This window comes from Triturus cristatus, chromosome 1_1 (genome assembly GCF_964204655.1).
Source record: "Triturus cristatus chromosome 1_1, aTriCri1.1, whole genome shotgun sequence".
Taxonomy (NCBI): Eukaryota; Metazoa; Chordata; class Amphibia; order Caudata; family Salamandridae; genus Triturus; species Triturus cristatus.
In genome coordinates, this window is record NC_140579.1 from 19,941,306 (window position 1) to 19,960,136 (window position 18,831).

The 18,831-nt window shown below is 44.7% G+C and overlaps 1 protein-coding gene across 1 annotated transcript in view; it reads right to left on the reverse strand.

The window, feature by feature from the left end:
• Positions 1–13,706: 13,706 nt before the first annotated feature.
• The window catches only part of LY6G6F (lymphocyte antigen 6 family member G6F), a 117,836-nt gene continuing 112,711 nt past the window's right edge, over positions 13,707–18,831 (reverse strand). The window contains exon 4 of the mRNA XM_085641385.1: positions 13,707–14,375. Within this exon, the coding sequence (XP_085497511.1) occupies positions 14,332–14,375 (44 nt within the window). The 3' untranslated portion in view covers positions 13,707–14,331. The remainder of the gene's footprint in view (positions 14,376–18,831) is intronic.

The window sequence follows — 18,831 nt, forward strand, 5'->3', positions numbered from 1 at the left end:
AGTGCACCTGACAATAATCAGCAGACAGCCATCAAGTCTGCCTTGTAGACGTATTCGTTCACGGTAGAGGCTCATTTGATCAACCTAGATCATAGTTTGTGCACCAAGTCTCCATGGTCAGTTTTCCACACAGTTAAAGCCAGCTTTCAACAAACAATGGGCCCGATTCACAGAACTAACTTAAGACAAAATCCTAAACTTACTACCATATTGGTATTCACAGAAGGCACTTACTCATTTTGGTATTCACAGAAATTAGTAGTCCTAACTTTAGGACTCCTAACTTTACTACGCCTAAACTGAGGAAAATTCTAACTTTAAGACTTTCGGTATTCACAGAAGGCATTTAGGAGTGCTAAAGTTAGGAGTCCTAACTTTACTACGCCTAAACTGAGAAGAATCACACACAACCACACACACACAACCACACCCAACCACACACCCACAACCGCACCCATAACTGCACCCACAACCACACCCACCCACACACACAACCACACACACAACCACACACACACAACCACATATACATACACACACAACCACACACACACAACCACACACACAACCACACCAAGCATTGGCATAGCCAATAGGTCTCGCCCTTGGGACCTTATAAGTGTTGAGCCACGCAACAGTTGATGTGGTTGCACCAAGGATATTGTGCTGCATAACTACATACTTAGAAGGTCCCAAAAGCGAGAACTATTGGCTATGCCAATGCTTGTTTAAGAGGCCCTCCAAACGGGTCTCTATGAAGGGTCTGTTAAGTGCCCTGGCACAGGCGGTCCGTTTTTTCCCAGACTGCAGCGACAGCAGGCACATCCATGTGAGCTGCTCACACTGCTCACTTCTCACTAGTGGAGAAGTTACGACAATATGCCAGGTGAGCATTGTAGGGGAAGGGAAATCCTTTAAAGAGTAATTTTCTCTCTGGATTTCCCTTCTATTTTTGAAATGCAGGAGCAGCAACATGGTCGTGGTGTCACCGGGGCTTCAAGTGAAAGCTTTTTTCATTGTTATATATAACAAGTAATAGTTGCTGCTTATTTATCGTATGCAACAAACAACCATTGACAAAGCCAATAGTCCTGACTTGTTGTAGGTATGATGTTACTTCTTGTATCATATATCTAGATGCATTGACAGAAACAGCAAAATACCATTCGGGCGGCACACTTTGCTAAGTACAGATTTTTGAGCTGATGTGTTTTAAGCCACGCCCTTAATTACAGTGGCCGCGCCCCTTTCTGAGACCCCTCAGTTTTTTCATCCCACTTAAAGCCCTGGTACAAGGGCATCTTTGCAACTGCAGCCGGCGGCTGGGGGGAGAATGAATTGGACAGTGAGTCCATGACTCATCTGGGCCTACGTTGCTGAGATTGAGTGTGTACCTGGAGGGCAGCATTGGAGCGAATTGTTGGGGGCCCACCTGGACATGTAGGGACTTTAAATACAGTATTTGCAACGCCAGTGTGCAGGAACTGATCACTTGTAAAGGTGAATTGTTGTCAGGTGCAGGAACAAACGAGATCGCCTGGTGATCCTGAACCCTATATGGGCCTGCTGGTCAGAAGGAGGGGAGACTACAGAGCCTGTTGTTAAGCGGGTTTGTCACTTTGCATGCTGTCATGGAGGGGATCCTTGCTGTACACTGTAGCTTGGGAGATGCTGGCCTGAGGAGAGGTATGGTGCCTGGTCCATTTTGGCCCTAGCAGCTCGAGGAGTGACCTTGAGGAGAATCAGATTGCAGTGAGGTACACTTAAATGCTGACACAGGAAGTCTGCTTGAGTAACGCCCGGGAATGCAGATGACCATGAACTGGCCCTCTAAGAACAGTGTGTGATTGCGTGCCCTCCCCAGGGGTGGCAGGCCTGCTCCATCTCTCTTCCCATCGCGTTTGTTTCTCAGCGCTACCAGGCCACAACCCCAGTGGGATTGTTCAGCACCAACACTGCTTCTGGGCTGATGCTAGGCCCGCTGTTCGGTCTATCACTTACAACGCCTGTGGATCCTGGTGGCCTGGCGCAAGGGCACATCAGAACCTCTAAGCATCGTTGGCAAGACTGACAAGACGCAACCTAAACTGCAGTGTGACCTGCAAAAGATGCCCAAAACTCACGAAGATAATACCACAGCAGAGTCTGGATGAGACAAAGTAAAACCAGAGGTGGGTGCTGAATTGCGGCAGATCCTGGCAGCAATGCAGCACAGACTTGCTAAAATAGAAATTCAGATAGACGCACTGACCTTCCGAATGGACTGCATGTCAGAGCGCCTAGACAAGCACACAGAACGACTGGATATGGTAGAGAGGCGTGTATCAGAGGTGGAAAATGAGCAGGTCACAGCGTCAGTGACACACAAGCGGTTGGAAAAGGCGGTACTTGTGCTGCAGACTAAGGCGGAAGATCTTGAAGCCAGGTCACGCCACAATAATCTCTGGATTGTGGGGCTGGTGGAGTCCACAAACATCGACAAAATGGAAAGGTACGTGGAGCGACTCCTCACGGATCTTTTGGGATGTGAGACATTTCCAGGCATTTTTGTGGTTGAACACACTCACTGTTCACTGGGGCCACCCCTGGTTCCCGAGGCCAGACCTCATCCTAATATAGTTAGACTTCTAAACTATAGGGACCGAGATGCAAGGCGAGGGAGCTCTAGGTGTTGCTCCATGAGGTATAGAACTGCCGCTCTACCCAGATTTTACGCAGCAGGTCCAGAAGGCTCGGAAGCAATTCATCCCAGCTAAGCGTAAACTGCAAGAACTACAACTGGAATACAGTATGCCTCACCCTGCATGCCTGCAGGGCATGGTTGATGGGAAGGTGATGATTTTTGAGAATCCAAAACAACTGCATTAATTTCTCAAGTGCCACACAACAGTAGGGCGAGGCGTCACTCCCCCAGATCAGAGGAGTCGGAAGCAGCGTCCTCCCAAGAATTGGATGGGCAAGATTAGCTCTCACTGAGCAGGCTGGTGTGGTTCTATACCTTGGGACAGTTTGTTTAGTTCTTCTTGAAGGCTGCCATTTCCCGCTGTACTGGTATTGTTGGGTAAATACATGATTGCTGCTGCTGGCTGTTGGTCTTACACATATTGACTGGGAGGTGCAGTAAGGGACCTAGCAATTGACGCCTGATGGTGGGATAAGTGCGTGCAATTTCAGGATGGGTGGGCACTTTCGTTTTTCTGTCCTTACTGGTGCTCTTGCAGCCTTTCACCATGGATCCGGTATATGTTGGCTGCAGTGTTGTGTATGACAGTGTGGGCAACAGAGATGGTCATGTCAATACAACTGTCCATTACTTTTATAGCACACAATATACCTATCACACAATCCCTGCGACTTGCTGGAGCGGGGGTGACAGGTACGGTAACATCTGCCACCATGTGTGCACCAAATACCTGTGTTTGGGGTTTTGTTGGTTGGGTATGTCTGATTTGTCACAGTGTATCTTGATGGGGTTCACAGTGTGGTGGGGGTTTGTTTAGTTCAACTATTCTCTGTACATTGGCAATGGTCACAGACTGTGAATTTTTTATTTGATGGTATGACTAGATTGATTGAGTTGTAGAGACAGATCTAGGCCATTTTCTCTTCCCTGTGGTGTTCCGCAGGGGTCCTCGCTCAGCCCTACATTGTTTAATGTGTATGTGGCTCCGCTGGCAGTCCTGATTAGATCATTTGGATTCCAGTTAACTTCATACGCGGATGACACACAAATTGTGTTGTCTATCCAGAAGGGGTACGAGGCTGAGACCGGATCTAGATGCCATAATTGCATGCAGGCGATTGCAGCCTGGATGGCATCTAATTGTCTTAAGTTGAACGCAGGCAAAACAGAGTTGATTGTTTTTGGGAACATCGCTAACCTCTGGACACCGGATTGGTGGCCAACTGCAATGGGTCTACCCGCAGTCCCTGTGGCACGGGCTAAGAACTTGGGAGTGATTGTTGACCTGAAGTTTTCTTTCAGTGACCAAATTAGCAGGGTTGTCTCTTCTTGCTTTTTTATTCTCAGAACCCTCAGGAAAATCAAAATCTTCCTTCCGGAAGACAGTAGTCATTGCGCTCATTCTGTCTTGACTGGACTACTGTAATAGCCTTTATACTAACATCCAAAAGAGACACCTGGCCAGACTCCAGATCGTGCATAATGCGGCAGCTAGGCTGATCACTGTGACACCTAGGTTTGTCTCGGTAAGGATGGGTCTTAGGACACTCCATTGGCTACCTGTTAAACAACGTATACAGTTTAAGGCCTTGTGCATAGTTTTTAAGGCACTCAGTGGAGTTGGTCCTGATTTTCTGGCACATGCCTTAGAGTGGTATGTTCCTGGAAGAATCTTCCGCTCGGCGCAAGCTAAACAAGTGACCCTTCCCCGCTAAACCAAAGCCAATTGGGGTGGCAGGAGCTTTTCCCATTGTGCTGCTAAGGCATGGAACAGCCTGCCTTTTCATCTTAGAAACATAACTGAGCTCCTCCCCTTTAGGAAAGAATTAAAAACTTGGCTATTCACATAATTCTGATCCCAGTAAATAACCATGGGTTCATTTTAGGAGGGTAGTGCACAGCGCCAGGACACCTCAGGGTAACAGAGCGCTATAGAAGTCCTATTAACATAACATAACATAACATAGGGCAATGCCGGATGAAGCGAATGGGGCAGCATGGGGTGCTCCAACACCATCGCTGATTAGGTTCCTTTTTGGAATGTCAGGAGCTTAAACAATTGCAGGAAGGTATGCAGGGTTGTAGCATACTTTATGCTTGTTGTGTTGAGGCGCCTTGGTGTTAGAGATTTATTTTTACACCTTGTCAAGGTACTTTACACACGGCCGACGGCATGTATTCGGGTTAATGGTAAAGTAACAGACGCCATTGACATCACGAGGGGAACCAGGCAGGGATGTCCCCTGTTGCTGTTATATGCCCTGGTGGCGGAACTGCTGGCCTCTGCGCAACGAGAGTACCATGCTCACAGGGGGCGTCAATTTCCATGCTATAACTTGATTATCTCTGCTCATGAGGAAGACACTCTTATATATGCGCAACCCCGAGTGTAACTTATCACCGATCCTCAGGGAAGACTGGCCGTAGTTGGCACAGGGAGTCTCCACGGTGGGCCGCCAGGGTGGGGGCCGGTTTTGGACCCCTGGAGGGCCGTTTTTGCAGCATAGCTGCAATATCAGCCCCTGTACCAACATGCAGTGCGGTATTTCAAACGCGCACCAATGCTCCCTCCCCCCACAACCCCCCTGCTGGTCTGACTCATTTGGCAGGGCCGGTTTGCGTTCCCAGTCCGGCCCTGCCAATCATCCAGGAGGTAGTGTTGTTTGGTTGTCATTCAGCATTTGTTGGGGTATATATATGGCATGGCTTTTGGCGCCATTTTACAGCGCCCTTTGAAGTGCATTTCGAACTACCGTCTATCAGTTGGAGCCATTTGAACAAGCTATTAAAACAGACCAAGGTACGGTACATCTGTAGGGCTTTTAGGAAGGATTTCACTATAATGATAATGAAATCTTCATGTCGTACATAGACATTTAGCGCTTTGTTATTTTTACTTCAGGTATCACTTGGAATCTCTACAACGTTTTTTCGTCTCCAAGATCATCGTATTGGTTTTCTTTCTTCTCCTTCCATTTCTGTTTGAAGAACAGTAACTGCTAGTCCTTAAGTAAGTAGCTAGGGCTTGACTGGCGGTTCTCTTGCATATAATCTATATATCTTTTATTGAGATGGCCATCTATCTTTATTTTCATTTTTCTTTATACAGTGTCTACCTATCACGATATGGACTTCCATTTGTGATTTTCTGTTTGGGCATATATACAATATTGGTTTATCGTAATTATTAATCGTTCTAATACATAAATAAAGTAAGTATACAAGGTTACTGTGTTTTTATCTCCACATCATTTTGGGTCATCATATGTATTAGATCGTCACTATACATCTGTTCTATATTTATATTTACATAGTCTCTATTGTCGTTTGCCCATATAGAACTCTGCCACCTTCATTGGCTCAGCATTATTTCTCAGTTCTCAATTGGTCCTCAGTCCATCAAAGGATGCCACTTTTTTTTAGATTCCTTATATCCAATCAGATCAAGTAAGTGTAGCATGCCTTTGTAGTTACTCTTGTGTCCAAGGAAGACTAGACTCATTATCTAGCTCTTATATCAACATTCTTGAACTCTTCTTTTTTCTTTTTTCTTCCCCTTTTTCTCTTCATCTTTTATTTAAGTCTTTGTAAATCATTGTCGATCTACTTATTGGTGCTTCACATGCTGTAAGTGGTGATTAGTACCGTCTCCTACTTATGCCTAGTCCTGAGTTCATCATAAAATGCTTAAACACATCTTTGGGTGCACTACCATTACCACTATCATTTAACTGTGGATTTTGATAGACAGGCTTAAATATGTGGCCTTGAGCTTATTTATTTAATATTTTCAGTTCAGTCCAAACAATGATACATAAGCTAAAGAACAATGAGATTATGTACTTCTAAAATGTAGGGGTGTAAGGCTGTCTTTTCCTATTTTGTATCTGCATCTACCGCATTGCTTCCATCAACTGCATAATAATATAATTGTTTCTGTTATTTGCCCTGAGTACATTAATGTATTGTGTTTTTTTCATGATGAATTATTTTACTGTATTTCCATTTCTGTTCACTTATTTGTAAATATTATCACATACAAATTTGATATGAATGATATGACACAAAGAAATAAAATATAAAAAGAGATTTACATAAGAAATAAAAAATATATATTTTTCTAATTATATTTGTGTATGAATATTCTGCTTATTCATAAGATTATTATTAGTGGTTACATTTACGTTTATGCCTAGAATACGTTTTGTCATATGTTCATCCATTTGCTATAGTACTTTACCTAATAGGTCATTCAGCCCTACACATAAATTGAGATAAGTCCCTTATATTCCCACTTACGGCTGCCACGCCTCTGGTGCAAGTAGAGTATCCGTTACAGTGGAGTACGGACTTCGGGGCATATTTACTAAGAAACTGTCGGAGCATGGTGTTAAGCCAAGAAGGCTAAACGCAGTGCTCCGACAGTTTCCAAAAGCAGGGATGCGCGGTATTCACAAGAATACGGTGCACTGCTGCCTTGCCCTTAGCACTGGCGCTAAATGTAGCTGCATGGCGCCAACACAGGCACTCTTGCACCGTTGTGAAAGGGTGCCTGCATTGCAGGGAAAGATTTTTTATGTGCAGGAAGGTGCCCCTTCCTGCACATAAACAATCCAGAATGGCTATTTGGAACTTCTATGTGTGCTGCATTATGCAGCACACATAGAAGTTGGAAATCGTCATTTTTTTTAAATAATGTTTTTGTGCAGGAAGGGAGACCTTCCTGCACATAAATAATCATTCATGGCACACATAGAAACAGCAAAAAAGAGGAGAAATAAATAATTTATCCTCGTTTCGCCATGTTTTGACCAGATGTTTTTTTAGCTCCATTTTGGCTCTGCCTTCTATTTACGCCACCCTTGTAAATAGGGGGTAGCGTCAAAATCAATCGGTGTTGTGCTGGAATACCCACCGCAACGCCCATTGTCCACCCCTTTCACACTAAGTATAGCATGAAAGGGTGCCTTATTTACAAGGCTACATTAAACCATGTTAAGTGGCTTAACGCCTCCTTGTAAATAAGGCAAAGCCCCTATTGCCACAAGAACATCTATAAAAGTGACATTCCTGTCCTGGCTTGTACATATGCCCCTTGGTGCGCTATTAGGGAATACAGGTGCATACCGACCAATCGGTGTTCATAATGGAAAATTACAGCAGTGCAGTGCAGAAGCTCTAGGAGGTGGTAGAGTGCTGGATAAGGCTTCCCCTATTGCGCAGTGCATGTATCGTCACTACTGGCTGCATGGTCCGGAAGAACTACCACACCTGCGGATTGAGCAAGATGCTGCATCCCTGCTGTTGCTGCCCCGGACGCTGTTTGCGAAGCCTGTCCAGCACTATAATGTGCCTGATCTGTTAAATGCGATGGTCCCCTCTTGGCACCGGGAGTTGGAGCAACAGGCCGGATCCCTTCTTTATTCACCAGAGTGGTGCACGTGGTTTCCCCTGGGACAGGAGCAGGGGCAACGAGTGCGCTACTGGGGGTGGAACTGAACACTATGAGAGACTTTTTCCTGGATGGTGCGATGCGTAGATGGGAACAGGTTGGCGAGAAGAGCGATGAGCCTTCTGATTTGGCTCAATATCACTATTTCAGGGCTCACCACAAGATGCATGCCCTGCTTGGGTAGGACCTGTTTGAGCCTCCAGAGCTACCAATGTTAACACACTTGCTGCAAACTTCTGCATCGCAGTGACTTATAAAAAAGCTTTATGCATTTGCACAAGCGGCGCGCAGGATGGGGGTCACGAATGGTTAGATTAGACTGGCAGAGGGAACTGGGCATCACTCTCAGTGACAAGCAGTGGCTTATTGCTGCTCTGTTGTGAAATGTGTGTCATTAAATAGTCAACACGTGTTAGTAAATTTTAAATATCTCACTAGAGTGTATTATACTCCAGCTCGTCTATTCAGACAGAAGATGCCCCCCAACAGGTACAACATGCCCAACATGGGGGTTTGCACATGTGGCTTAGTTTTGCCGGGTATAAAATGGTTCTGGCAGGCGGTGCTGGCGGAGCTGGAGGAGATTACGGATTATCTTATAGAGTCGACCCCTTTGCTTGTGTTGCTGGGTTACCATAGAGATGTCACAATCACAATTTGGTGCCTAATGGGCATCAGCTTCCTACTTGTGCGGCATAGAATAGCACAGAGATGGGCTCAAGGACCAACCTCTACTCTGAAAGACTGGCATGTAGATATGGCATACTGTAAAACACAATCAGATATCTTTCGCAAATTGTTACCAATTTGCAGCCCCCCGAAGGATATCTGGGGGCCCTATCAGGTTTTCTTGGCTCAGGCCAGGGAAGAAGCAGCCCCCCACAATGAACAAATTAACTGGGGGTGGCTCCTGGCCGCCCTCACAACTAAGGATCAGTTGAATTCCAAGCAGCAGGGGGAACATAAAAAAGCAGTCAGATCAACAATCAAAATAATACACTGGAATGTGGCTGGACTAATCACCTTGAAGGTCAATAAAGGCACTCTTGAATACTTGAACACAGGGGACTTTCTATGCTTCAAATAAACATGGGCTGTTACCCATTCCAGGGTACCATGCAATCCACACAGCAGCAACTTGTTTGGGAGACCTATTGGAGGTCTTTACATCTTGGTGAAACTTGGCCTACGGCTAAACACAAAGGAATTAAAAAACCTCATGCATGATATACAGGCCGTTGAGCTGGATGGCCTGACAGTCGATGGGAAAGCCTCTCCCATTATGGTGATAAACCTTTACAAAGCAAACACAAGCAGATGATGGACAGAGCGCTGGAACTTTTCAGACACTCACCCCCAGTCACAGATCTGGGTTGAATCCATCATCGTTCTTTAGCTCACTTCGCCACCCCAGTTCAGACACAGCTGTATGTAAATCAGTCTTGACCCTGTATCTCATGGGAACAGCCCAGCCCGAACTGCCAAGCCATGTCTTCACTGGACCGGAAACAAGCATCCTGGGACCGGTTTCGGGCTAACAGCCCTCATCAGCCAGGCTAGCTTGAATCCAGTGGCAAAGTGAGCAAGGGACCCATGTCTGGGCATACCCTGCCAACTTAGGGCGAACAAAGCGATACCAAAGGGGATGATGGACGGAGCGTTTGAGCAAATCAAACACTCACCCCCAGTCAACTGATCTGGGTTTAATCCATCATCATTCTTTAGCTCACTCCACCACCCCAGTTCAGACATGGCCATATGCATATGCAAATCAGTCTGACCCTGTGCCTCATGGGAACAGTCCAGCCCGAACTACCAAGCAAGGTCCTCCCTGGACCGGAAACAAGCATCCTAGGACCGGTTTTGGGGTTTCACCCCTCTTCAGCCAGGAGAGTTGGATTCCAGTGGCACAGTGAGCCCAGGATCCACGTCTGGGCATACCCTGTCAACTTAGGGCAGACAAAGCGATACCAAAGGGGATGATGGACGGAGCGTTTGAGCAAATCAAACACTCACCCCCAGTCACAGATCTGGGTTGAATCCATCATTGTTCTTTAGCTCACTTCGCCACCCCAGTTCAGACACAGCTATATGCAAATCAGTCTTTATCCTGTACCTCATGGGAACAGTCCAGCATGAACTGCCAAGCCATGTCTTCCCTGGACCGGAAACCAGCATCCTAGGACCGGTTTCAGGCTAACAGCTCTCATCAGCCAGGCTAGCTTGAATCCAGTGGCAAAGTGAGCAAGGGACCCACGTCTGGGCATACCCTGCCAATTTAGGGCGGACAAAGCAAACACAAGCAGATGATGGACGGAGCGCTGAAAAGTTTAAGACACTCACCCCCAGTCACAGATCTCGGTTGAATCCATCATCGTTCTTTAGCTCACTTCGCCACCCCAGTACAGACACAGCTATATGCAAATCAGTCTGACCCTGTGCCTCATGGCAACAGTCCAGCCCAAACTGCCAAGCCATGTCTTCCTGGACTGGAAATAAGCTTCCTGGGACCGCGTAGGGATGAGAAAAGAAAGGGCGTCATGAAAATCTCTGACCAGATAAAGAGGTTCCTCTATGAATACCCAGAGAATGAGTTCATTGTGGGCGGCGGATTCAACACACGCAACTTGTGCCAACCTGGGGGTATCATAAGGATGTACATGTAATTTATTAAAGGACTGCATCAGGGAATGTGACCTGAGCTCGTGTGATTGGAAGGGCTCACCAGAGGACATATCAAAACCCACTTTTGGAAATATTTCAACACTGGATTATATCTTCGTGGGCAAATATCTTCTGAGCAAATGCGAGATATACCAAGTTCAGACCAGGACTGAAGGCAACCATCATCTGCTCTCAATCACGGTCAGTATGAGCGCTAAGACCCACACTGTCCTCAATCCGGCTGGCCAACTGCTCCGAATTAGCACTACAAAAAAGAACAAAATGGGACCTCGGCAGCAAACGTTTATACCAAAATTAGAAAGCAACTTTTACACCTCCTGCCCCAGACTGCAGAATGACCCTAGTAGGAAAAGACTGGGAGACAACAATAGAGAACTACACGTATCTTTAACTTCCCATAAGGATCAAATCAAATCTTTTTCTATTCTCAAAAAAACTACTCTTGGCGAGCAAATGAGGTGGTTTTATTCTGCTCTTATACCACCAAATCGCGTCGACGCTTGTCCCTGTGGGGTTGCATCCGAGGAACAAACTATTGATTGTATAAAATCAAATGTTGCCAAATACTGTCATTGGTTCTTTCAGATTAACCACTGTTAATGACAAATATATATGTCTTTTGATCATATCTCTCTTTGATGTTTTTTATTTATTGTGTAAAATCATTGTACGACCAGGTTTTATAATTTTTTAAAGTGATTTGATGTATATTCTTATGATGTTTTAAATTACATTTGATGTATACATGCATTTGCTTTGGTTTTCCCTTTCTAGACTGGTGAAGTGGCATGCTGTGAATGATTGGAGAATAGTGTATGTAAAAGTTGGACATTTGCTCGCCACGGGTAGATTTTTTGAGAATTGATTAGAGTACCCTGGCTCTTGGTATTGAGGGGTCACCCTCGTGTTTTCACACTCAAATCAAATCCTGCCTGCGTATGAGACACAGGTCCTCCTCATACCTCACCAACAAAGAGTTTCAGTTTAGCAAAAGGATGTGTTGCCTAGCTGAACTAAAATTTCAGAAGGGAGAAGGGCCCAACTACTGAAAGCATGCTGAAAGAGGCAAGAAGGAAACACAGAAAGACAGTCTTGCTCTAAAACAAAAGTACATGGAAGAAGATTGGAAACACATTTACACTCCGGTGGCCCCAAGCAAGTTGAAGGAAATCTGGGGTTAGATTAATGGCCTGACAAGTAAATCCACGTGCAAAGAGAAGGTGGTCTCTGCAGAAAAATAGATCAACCATGTGACAAGCCTCTATGCAGACAATACGAAATCAACAGCCAGCGGAGCCGTAGAGGGCCTAGAGGAAAACCCAATTGCAATAACTGGAAAGGAGGCAGCAATCAAACTGAAGTCAATTCGCAAGTACGGAGCCCCGTGTCCAAACATCCTACCTGGTAGCATCTGTAGGTGGACACCGAGCTGTGGGCACCTTACATGTCTAAACTCTTTCATGAATTCATCCTCTCATCCACCATCCCGGAATCATAGAAAGCCTCCGTCTTGAACCCAATGCATAACAAGCATTGAAAATGCAATAGGTCTCGCCTTTGATGAAGTTAAAGCCATTTGCTTTGCTAATGGTATTGTATAGCAAAGCAAATGGCTTTACGTTAATGAAAGGCGAGACCTATTGCATTTTTAATGCTTGTTTTTTGAGGAGGTGATGCCTTCTTACCCTGAATATCCGTTTACTATTGCCCTTGTCAGGAGTAACTTTCCAACATTTTCCAGGGTTGGAAAGGGCTACAGAGGAGTAGGTCAGGACATTCTACACATGGAACTACAACGTTCCACCTGTATTGAGCCCCTGTGAATAGATTTGCAGACACAGTAAGCTTCATGCAAATAAATATTTCCATCAGTGCAAAACCAACTTTTACGGACGCAAACAAGGATGTGCTTAAGAGGGGAATGCAGAACTGCGAGCGATCTCTCCTTTATACTCAATTAGCAACCTAGAAGCTGGACTTCAAATATAATCTGGGTTTATTTATATTAACACTTTCTGAAATTGAGTGCCATAATCAGTGACCTCACAGCATGACATCAAGTGGACTTTGATACATGTCACCGGTACTAAAGAAACTTCACTGGCCAGCAGGAGGGTCCCAAGTGCGAGGTAGTTGGCAGCGGGGGCTCTGTGCCCCAAGCCCCACACATTTCAAGTTCTCGCGGCTCACCTGTAACAATATGTTTTAAAATATTAAAACAGAAAGACTTATGTGGTGCTTTTTGTTGTATCTTCGTGGCACCACCACCAGGGGGTGCCAAATAGCGTGGTTTCTCCCCCAAGTACGTGTTCTCGGAGGTTCTCTTCTGATCAGAGTCAAAGAGAGCCCCGCAAAATTCTCGGCCCCTGGCCCCACAAAAGTGTCTGGCACGCCTCTTGGCCGCTCATACAAGCCAGAACTGGTTGCCGGGCCGTCACGGCCTTTCTTCTAGGTTACCCCTTCCTGTCTGGGCTCATTCTATAACTTCTCTGGACGTTCGCGGGCTCCATGGAGCAAAGGCGCTCTCTTTTTACAAACACCTGTCGCGAGGACTGCTTCCCTGGAGCTGCCATGGCCTTCCGTGGGTCAGTCACAGTCGGACACCCTCACCTTCAGAAAGCGGCTAAAAAAACGTCACGTCTTCCAGCAGTGCCTGAACCGACTGTACCTATAAAACATTTGTTTCAACGTTTCCTTCCTATTTATAAGGCCTTCCTGCTACATTCTATGCTCTTGGAAATCTCTCCCTTCATTATAGGTACCTAGCTACTTGTGAAGCAGTCTTAGACCTACCAGGCATAGCTGCACTATATAAAACATGTAATAAATACTCATTCCACCACTCATATCAACATCACAAAAGAGGAAAAACACAAAGAGAACAACTTTTCTAATCTCACCACTGGTGTTTTTATTTTGTTTCCTAGTGAAAGTTTCATTCTTGCAAAACACACGGAAGTTCTCCTCTCCCAAAAGGTAAAAGCGAGAGGTTACTCAACTTCAGAAAGGCTGCTATTTACTGTTAACTACTGTAAAGCCTGTTTTTCATTTACTAAAGGAATTACGTGTGCAAATATTTCAGAGACTTTCAGATTACAGATTTCATTGGAACAAACATTTAAAAGTTGTAAAACATAAGTAATCTATAACTGGCCTTGATAAAAAAAAAAATGAAAACATTTAGCCCAGTTCCTCTCACTGATTGGTGAAGAAAATGAAGCCATCGTCATGAGTCTGGAAGCATTACCGCATGAAGGCGTTCAGAAGGCCAGGAAAAGTGCTTCAAGGAGCCTTTACAAACATGGCTGCTGACGGGAACAGTCCCTGCTGGGGTCTTGCCATAGATGTCAAGTCATCCTTTTTAATTCTGTTCTAGAACTCTAGAAAGCTCTTCATCCTTTCTGCTTGGTGGCCAACATGTCCAGCCCATCTCCAGATGTTACATCTTTTTTCTTCTTTGTTGCTAGGTTGGTGTTGGCTAGCTGGGATTCTTCAAAGATTAGTTGTCTGGTCACTCGGTGACATTGGCATAGGTTGATGAGCCTTTCTTTATACCTGTAATGGAGGAAAAAAACACAGCTTTCTTACTTCTCTCTACACTCTCTGAGGGGGCCTGGCGAGGAATCTAACATGCATTGGATGCCCACATCAACGAAAACATAGGTATTTGCATGCAATGCCAGATGTACACACAGCTATAAGAACCAATCCTCCAAAGAACTGTGCCAGATCCTATCGGTGTAAGAGATAACTAAATGTATACGTGTTAGTGAGACAGGAGAAGGACCGCAACCCAACTAGTAACAGCTACAAAGTATGATGAGAGCTGAACGTCTTTCACTCCATGGAACAGGAGCACTTCTTACTGGCAGCAGAGAATATACATACCTGCTGACACTGACTACCGGAAACTAAACCCTAGCCGCACTTGCATTCTACACACGGGCAGACACATTCAGCCTCCCCACTCACAAAGAACTCAGTCCAACAGTCAATATTAGACCACTTTTGCTCAACCATCCACTTACATACGGGCAGACACATTCAGCCTCCCCACTCACAAAGAACTCAGTCCAAGAGTCAATATTAGACCACTTTTGCTCAACCATCCTCATACACATGGGCAGACACATTCTGCCTCCCCACTCACAAAGAACTACGTCCAACAGTCAATATTAGACCACCTTTGCTCAACCATCCACATACACACGGGCAGACACATTCTGCCTCCCCACTCACAAAGAACTCAGTCCAACAGTCAATATTAGACCACTTTTGCTCAACCATCCTCATACACATGGGCAGACACATTCTGCCTCCCCACTCACAAAGAACTACGTCCAACAGTCAATAATAGACCACTTTTGCTCAACCATCCTCATACACATGGGCAGACACATTCAGCCTCCCCACTCACAAAGAACTCAGTCCAACAGTCAATATTAGACCACTTTTGCTCAACCATCCTCATACACATGGGCAGACACATTCTGCCTCCCCACTCACAAAGAACTCAGTCCAACAGTCAATATTAGACCACTTTTGCTCAACCATCCTCATACACATGGGCAGACACATTCTGCCTCCCCACTCACAAAGAACTCAGTCCAACAGTCAATATTAGACAACTGTTGCTCAACCATCCTCATACACACGGGCAGACACATTCTGCCTCCCCACTCACAAAGAACTCAGTCCAACAGTCAATATTAGACAACTGTTGCTCAACCATCCTCATACACATGGGCAGACACATTCTGCCTCCCCAGTCACAAAGAACTCAGTCCAACAGTCAATATTGGACCACTTTTGCTCAACCATCCACATACTATCTACAGCAACACAACGTGCGCCAAACACTCCAATGTTTTAAATTTTTCCATCTGCTATTTAGAAGCTCTGCCAAACCCTTAATCTGAAGTAGTTACTAACGTGCACTCTGTAACTACAATTGTGACAGGAGTTTAATGCTCAGTAAATCCCCTGGTTCAGCTGATGTCTGCCTCCCATAATGCACTTCCCTTGGCACTTGCTGTTCCTCCACAAAATCTCTCAACTCTTCTGCACTGGCATTCTTATTGAAATGTATCCATTTGTCCCCAAAACACACCCAACATCGGCAAAAAATATATGATTTCTAAGAAGTTCACATGGCAGTTAGCACATAGTATTTTGTGTGGTCGTGTAATAAGGCACAGCTTTGCTTGCACTGTTTCTTAAACCAAGATACCCCCACTTTCATTGTTTGCATAGACTCTATTAAAAAGTCATTTGTTCCTTCAATCTGACCATTACACTGTGGATTATATAATGCATACCGCTAATTTGTGACAAAAACCATGCATTCATCGAGAAACACAATGGAATCGATTGCAGGTTACAGCTTGCAAACGAAAGTCCTTTCCTGCTACTAACTTGTTTACAATACCTATGATTCTTTTGTGGTAGAAAGTTTGGAAAACACAAGAAATTGTGTTTTCTTCCTTTGGGTTCTAGCAAACAATCAAGATAACTGTACACCAAATTCCTTCCGTTGTACCACCAAACGTTTGGATAAAGCAGACCCTAGATTTTGGACATAGTGTTTCTGGTAGCAGTCCCAGTATTATCAGTCTAATGCTTGTTTCAAAACATGTGGCCTCAATAAGTTCCAAAACAGAAGGTTGCATTAGATCATCCACCTCCTGATCATCCATACTGAAATATTATTTAAAAGAGGATAAAGTTCAAAACACTTTGCTTGGCACATAGAGGGCTTAACCTTAAAGGTTCCTTAAGATCAGGACACTTCTGACCCCCTACCTGCACGCCAGGACTCTAGTGTCCGACACAGGACGGCTCCTAAAAGTTCCTAAAAATCCAGGTGGAGTGGAAGGTCTTTTTTGCACCTCATTCCTAAACTTTGGAATTCACTACACATAGAGTTAAGATGTCTAGACAATCCTCGATTCAGAAAAATTCTTAAGGCACGGAGTGCTCTTCTCCCAGTAATGTACTCCCTGCAGTCATTCCCCCTTGGTACTCTGCTAATATCTCTCCAGCGCCGAGAAGCCTTAGGGTAGCCATGCGCTTTACAAATCTGCATAGTAATAATAATAACAATAATAATACTACCACCAAAAAAGGACCTTGACACTTTCTTAGTGCCCCTGACAATAATCAGCAGACAGCCATCAAGTCTGCCTTGTAGACGTATTCATCAAAGGTAGAGGCTCATTTGATCGACCTAGATCATAGTTTGGGCACCAAGTCTCCATGGTCAGTTTTCAACACAGTCAAAGCCAGCTTTCAACAAACTTTGATCCCAACAGAAAAGTTTCAAACCTCGCCACCGCCCATATATCAGCTTTCATGCTTTGTTCAATTGCAAAACTTTGATGATTCATGTTCCAGTGCATACCCTTTGGTTCTTTAATTGTTCCATGATCTCATGAAACACAGCAGCCAATCAATGTTAACAGCTCCAAAAGGTTTCTTTCATCAAAAGATTTGATTTTCAATCTAGAAACATGTGAGATTTTACTTCATGCATTTCCAGTTACTTGGACATGAGCCATTTTGGAGAAAATAAGCATTCTTCTGGAAATGCCCTGCTCTTCACGTAGAGGGTTAATGAGTGTCCTGTGATCTAAGCAGTATTGTTAATTTGCCTGTGGATTCTCAGTGCTGACTCCTAATCTATGAAATACTCTTTCATTGTCTCTGTGCCTCACCTTTAACTATGTCTGCTTTTGGAAAGTTCTTTAAATCTGCTGGGTTGCTACCTTCTTCTTGAAGTATGTGCTCCTTGAGATATCTGTACTGCCACACCATTTTTTATATTGCGTTTATGCATTACAACTTATTTTGTGCACATAATTTTCGTTTTTTATCTCTACTGAAGACGGATAATATCCAGAAACACATGTGTCTAGAGATTCACAGCACTAACCTGCACCAACTTTGGTGAACCACTACAGCTAAAATTCAAGTAAGAAATCACTGTGAACTGCATTTACCACAATGCTAAGGGGCGAACTGTGCTGGGAGGTGAGGCAGTGTGCTCCCATCCCCCACAAGCGGTATATCTATAGAAGTTATATCCGTTATGAGACGTAATAAGGATGCCAAGTAAGGCCGGATCTGAGGACACGACCACCGGATATGAGCCATCATGTCCCTAATTTGACAGTCCATCCAACACACATCAGAGGCCCTGAACTTAGCCTTAAGTCTTGCAGGAGTCAAATACCACCTGGTTAGCACCTTATAGGCATTCTCTTTATTTCTGTGCAGGTGGAAGCTATGACTGCCCTCGACGAAATGGCTTCCCACTCTTCCTCATCTCGGTTCCCTTCTAACTCCTCCTCCCACCTCTCCATATAACTGTGCCAAATCGATTCAGAGCCAGTGTCTAGAGCCTGGTATAAATGGAAAGTCCAAACACAGTCCCACTTATAACTTATTTCTGCAGTTAACTCAGGCCGGCCTTGGGTTTGCCTTTCCTACCCCCGTCAGGAGTTGGCATAAGTCTTCGCCTTTATCTCTAGTTTTTAAGGTGCCGGTTAAAAAAAAAAAGAAACTTTTAATCTTTGTGGGCCTATCCACACCACTTCTTGAAATAATGTGGGTCACGTTTCCCTTCCAAATAGTTTTACAAACCTTTTCTGGTTGGCTTTGTGTTGCGAGACACAAAAGGGGTAGTTGTATCTACCTGTCTTCACCCAGCGATTCTTTGGACCATATTCACAGAATAGGGTCATTACCTCTGTTTACCAGTTGATATCAGACTTATGTGTGCGAAGCAAATTATGGCCAACCCTCCCGGGATTATTGGTGAAGCACTGGCATCGAAGGGTAAGGACGCGATGTGTCTGTTCTCCAAAGCTATTATTAAGGGATACGTTTCCCATCACCAATTCCCTCTGAGCTTAATGGAGATACATCTATTCCTAAAACAGATTTTGACGGTGGCTTTTCTTGGAAAGGGATGTCCAACTCATCACAAAACTTAGAATCCATAAAACATCCT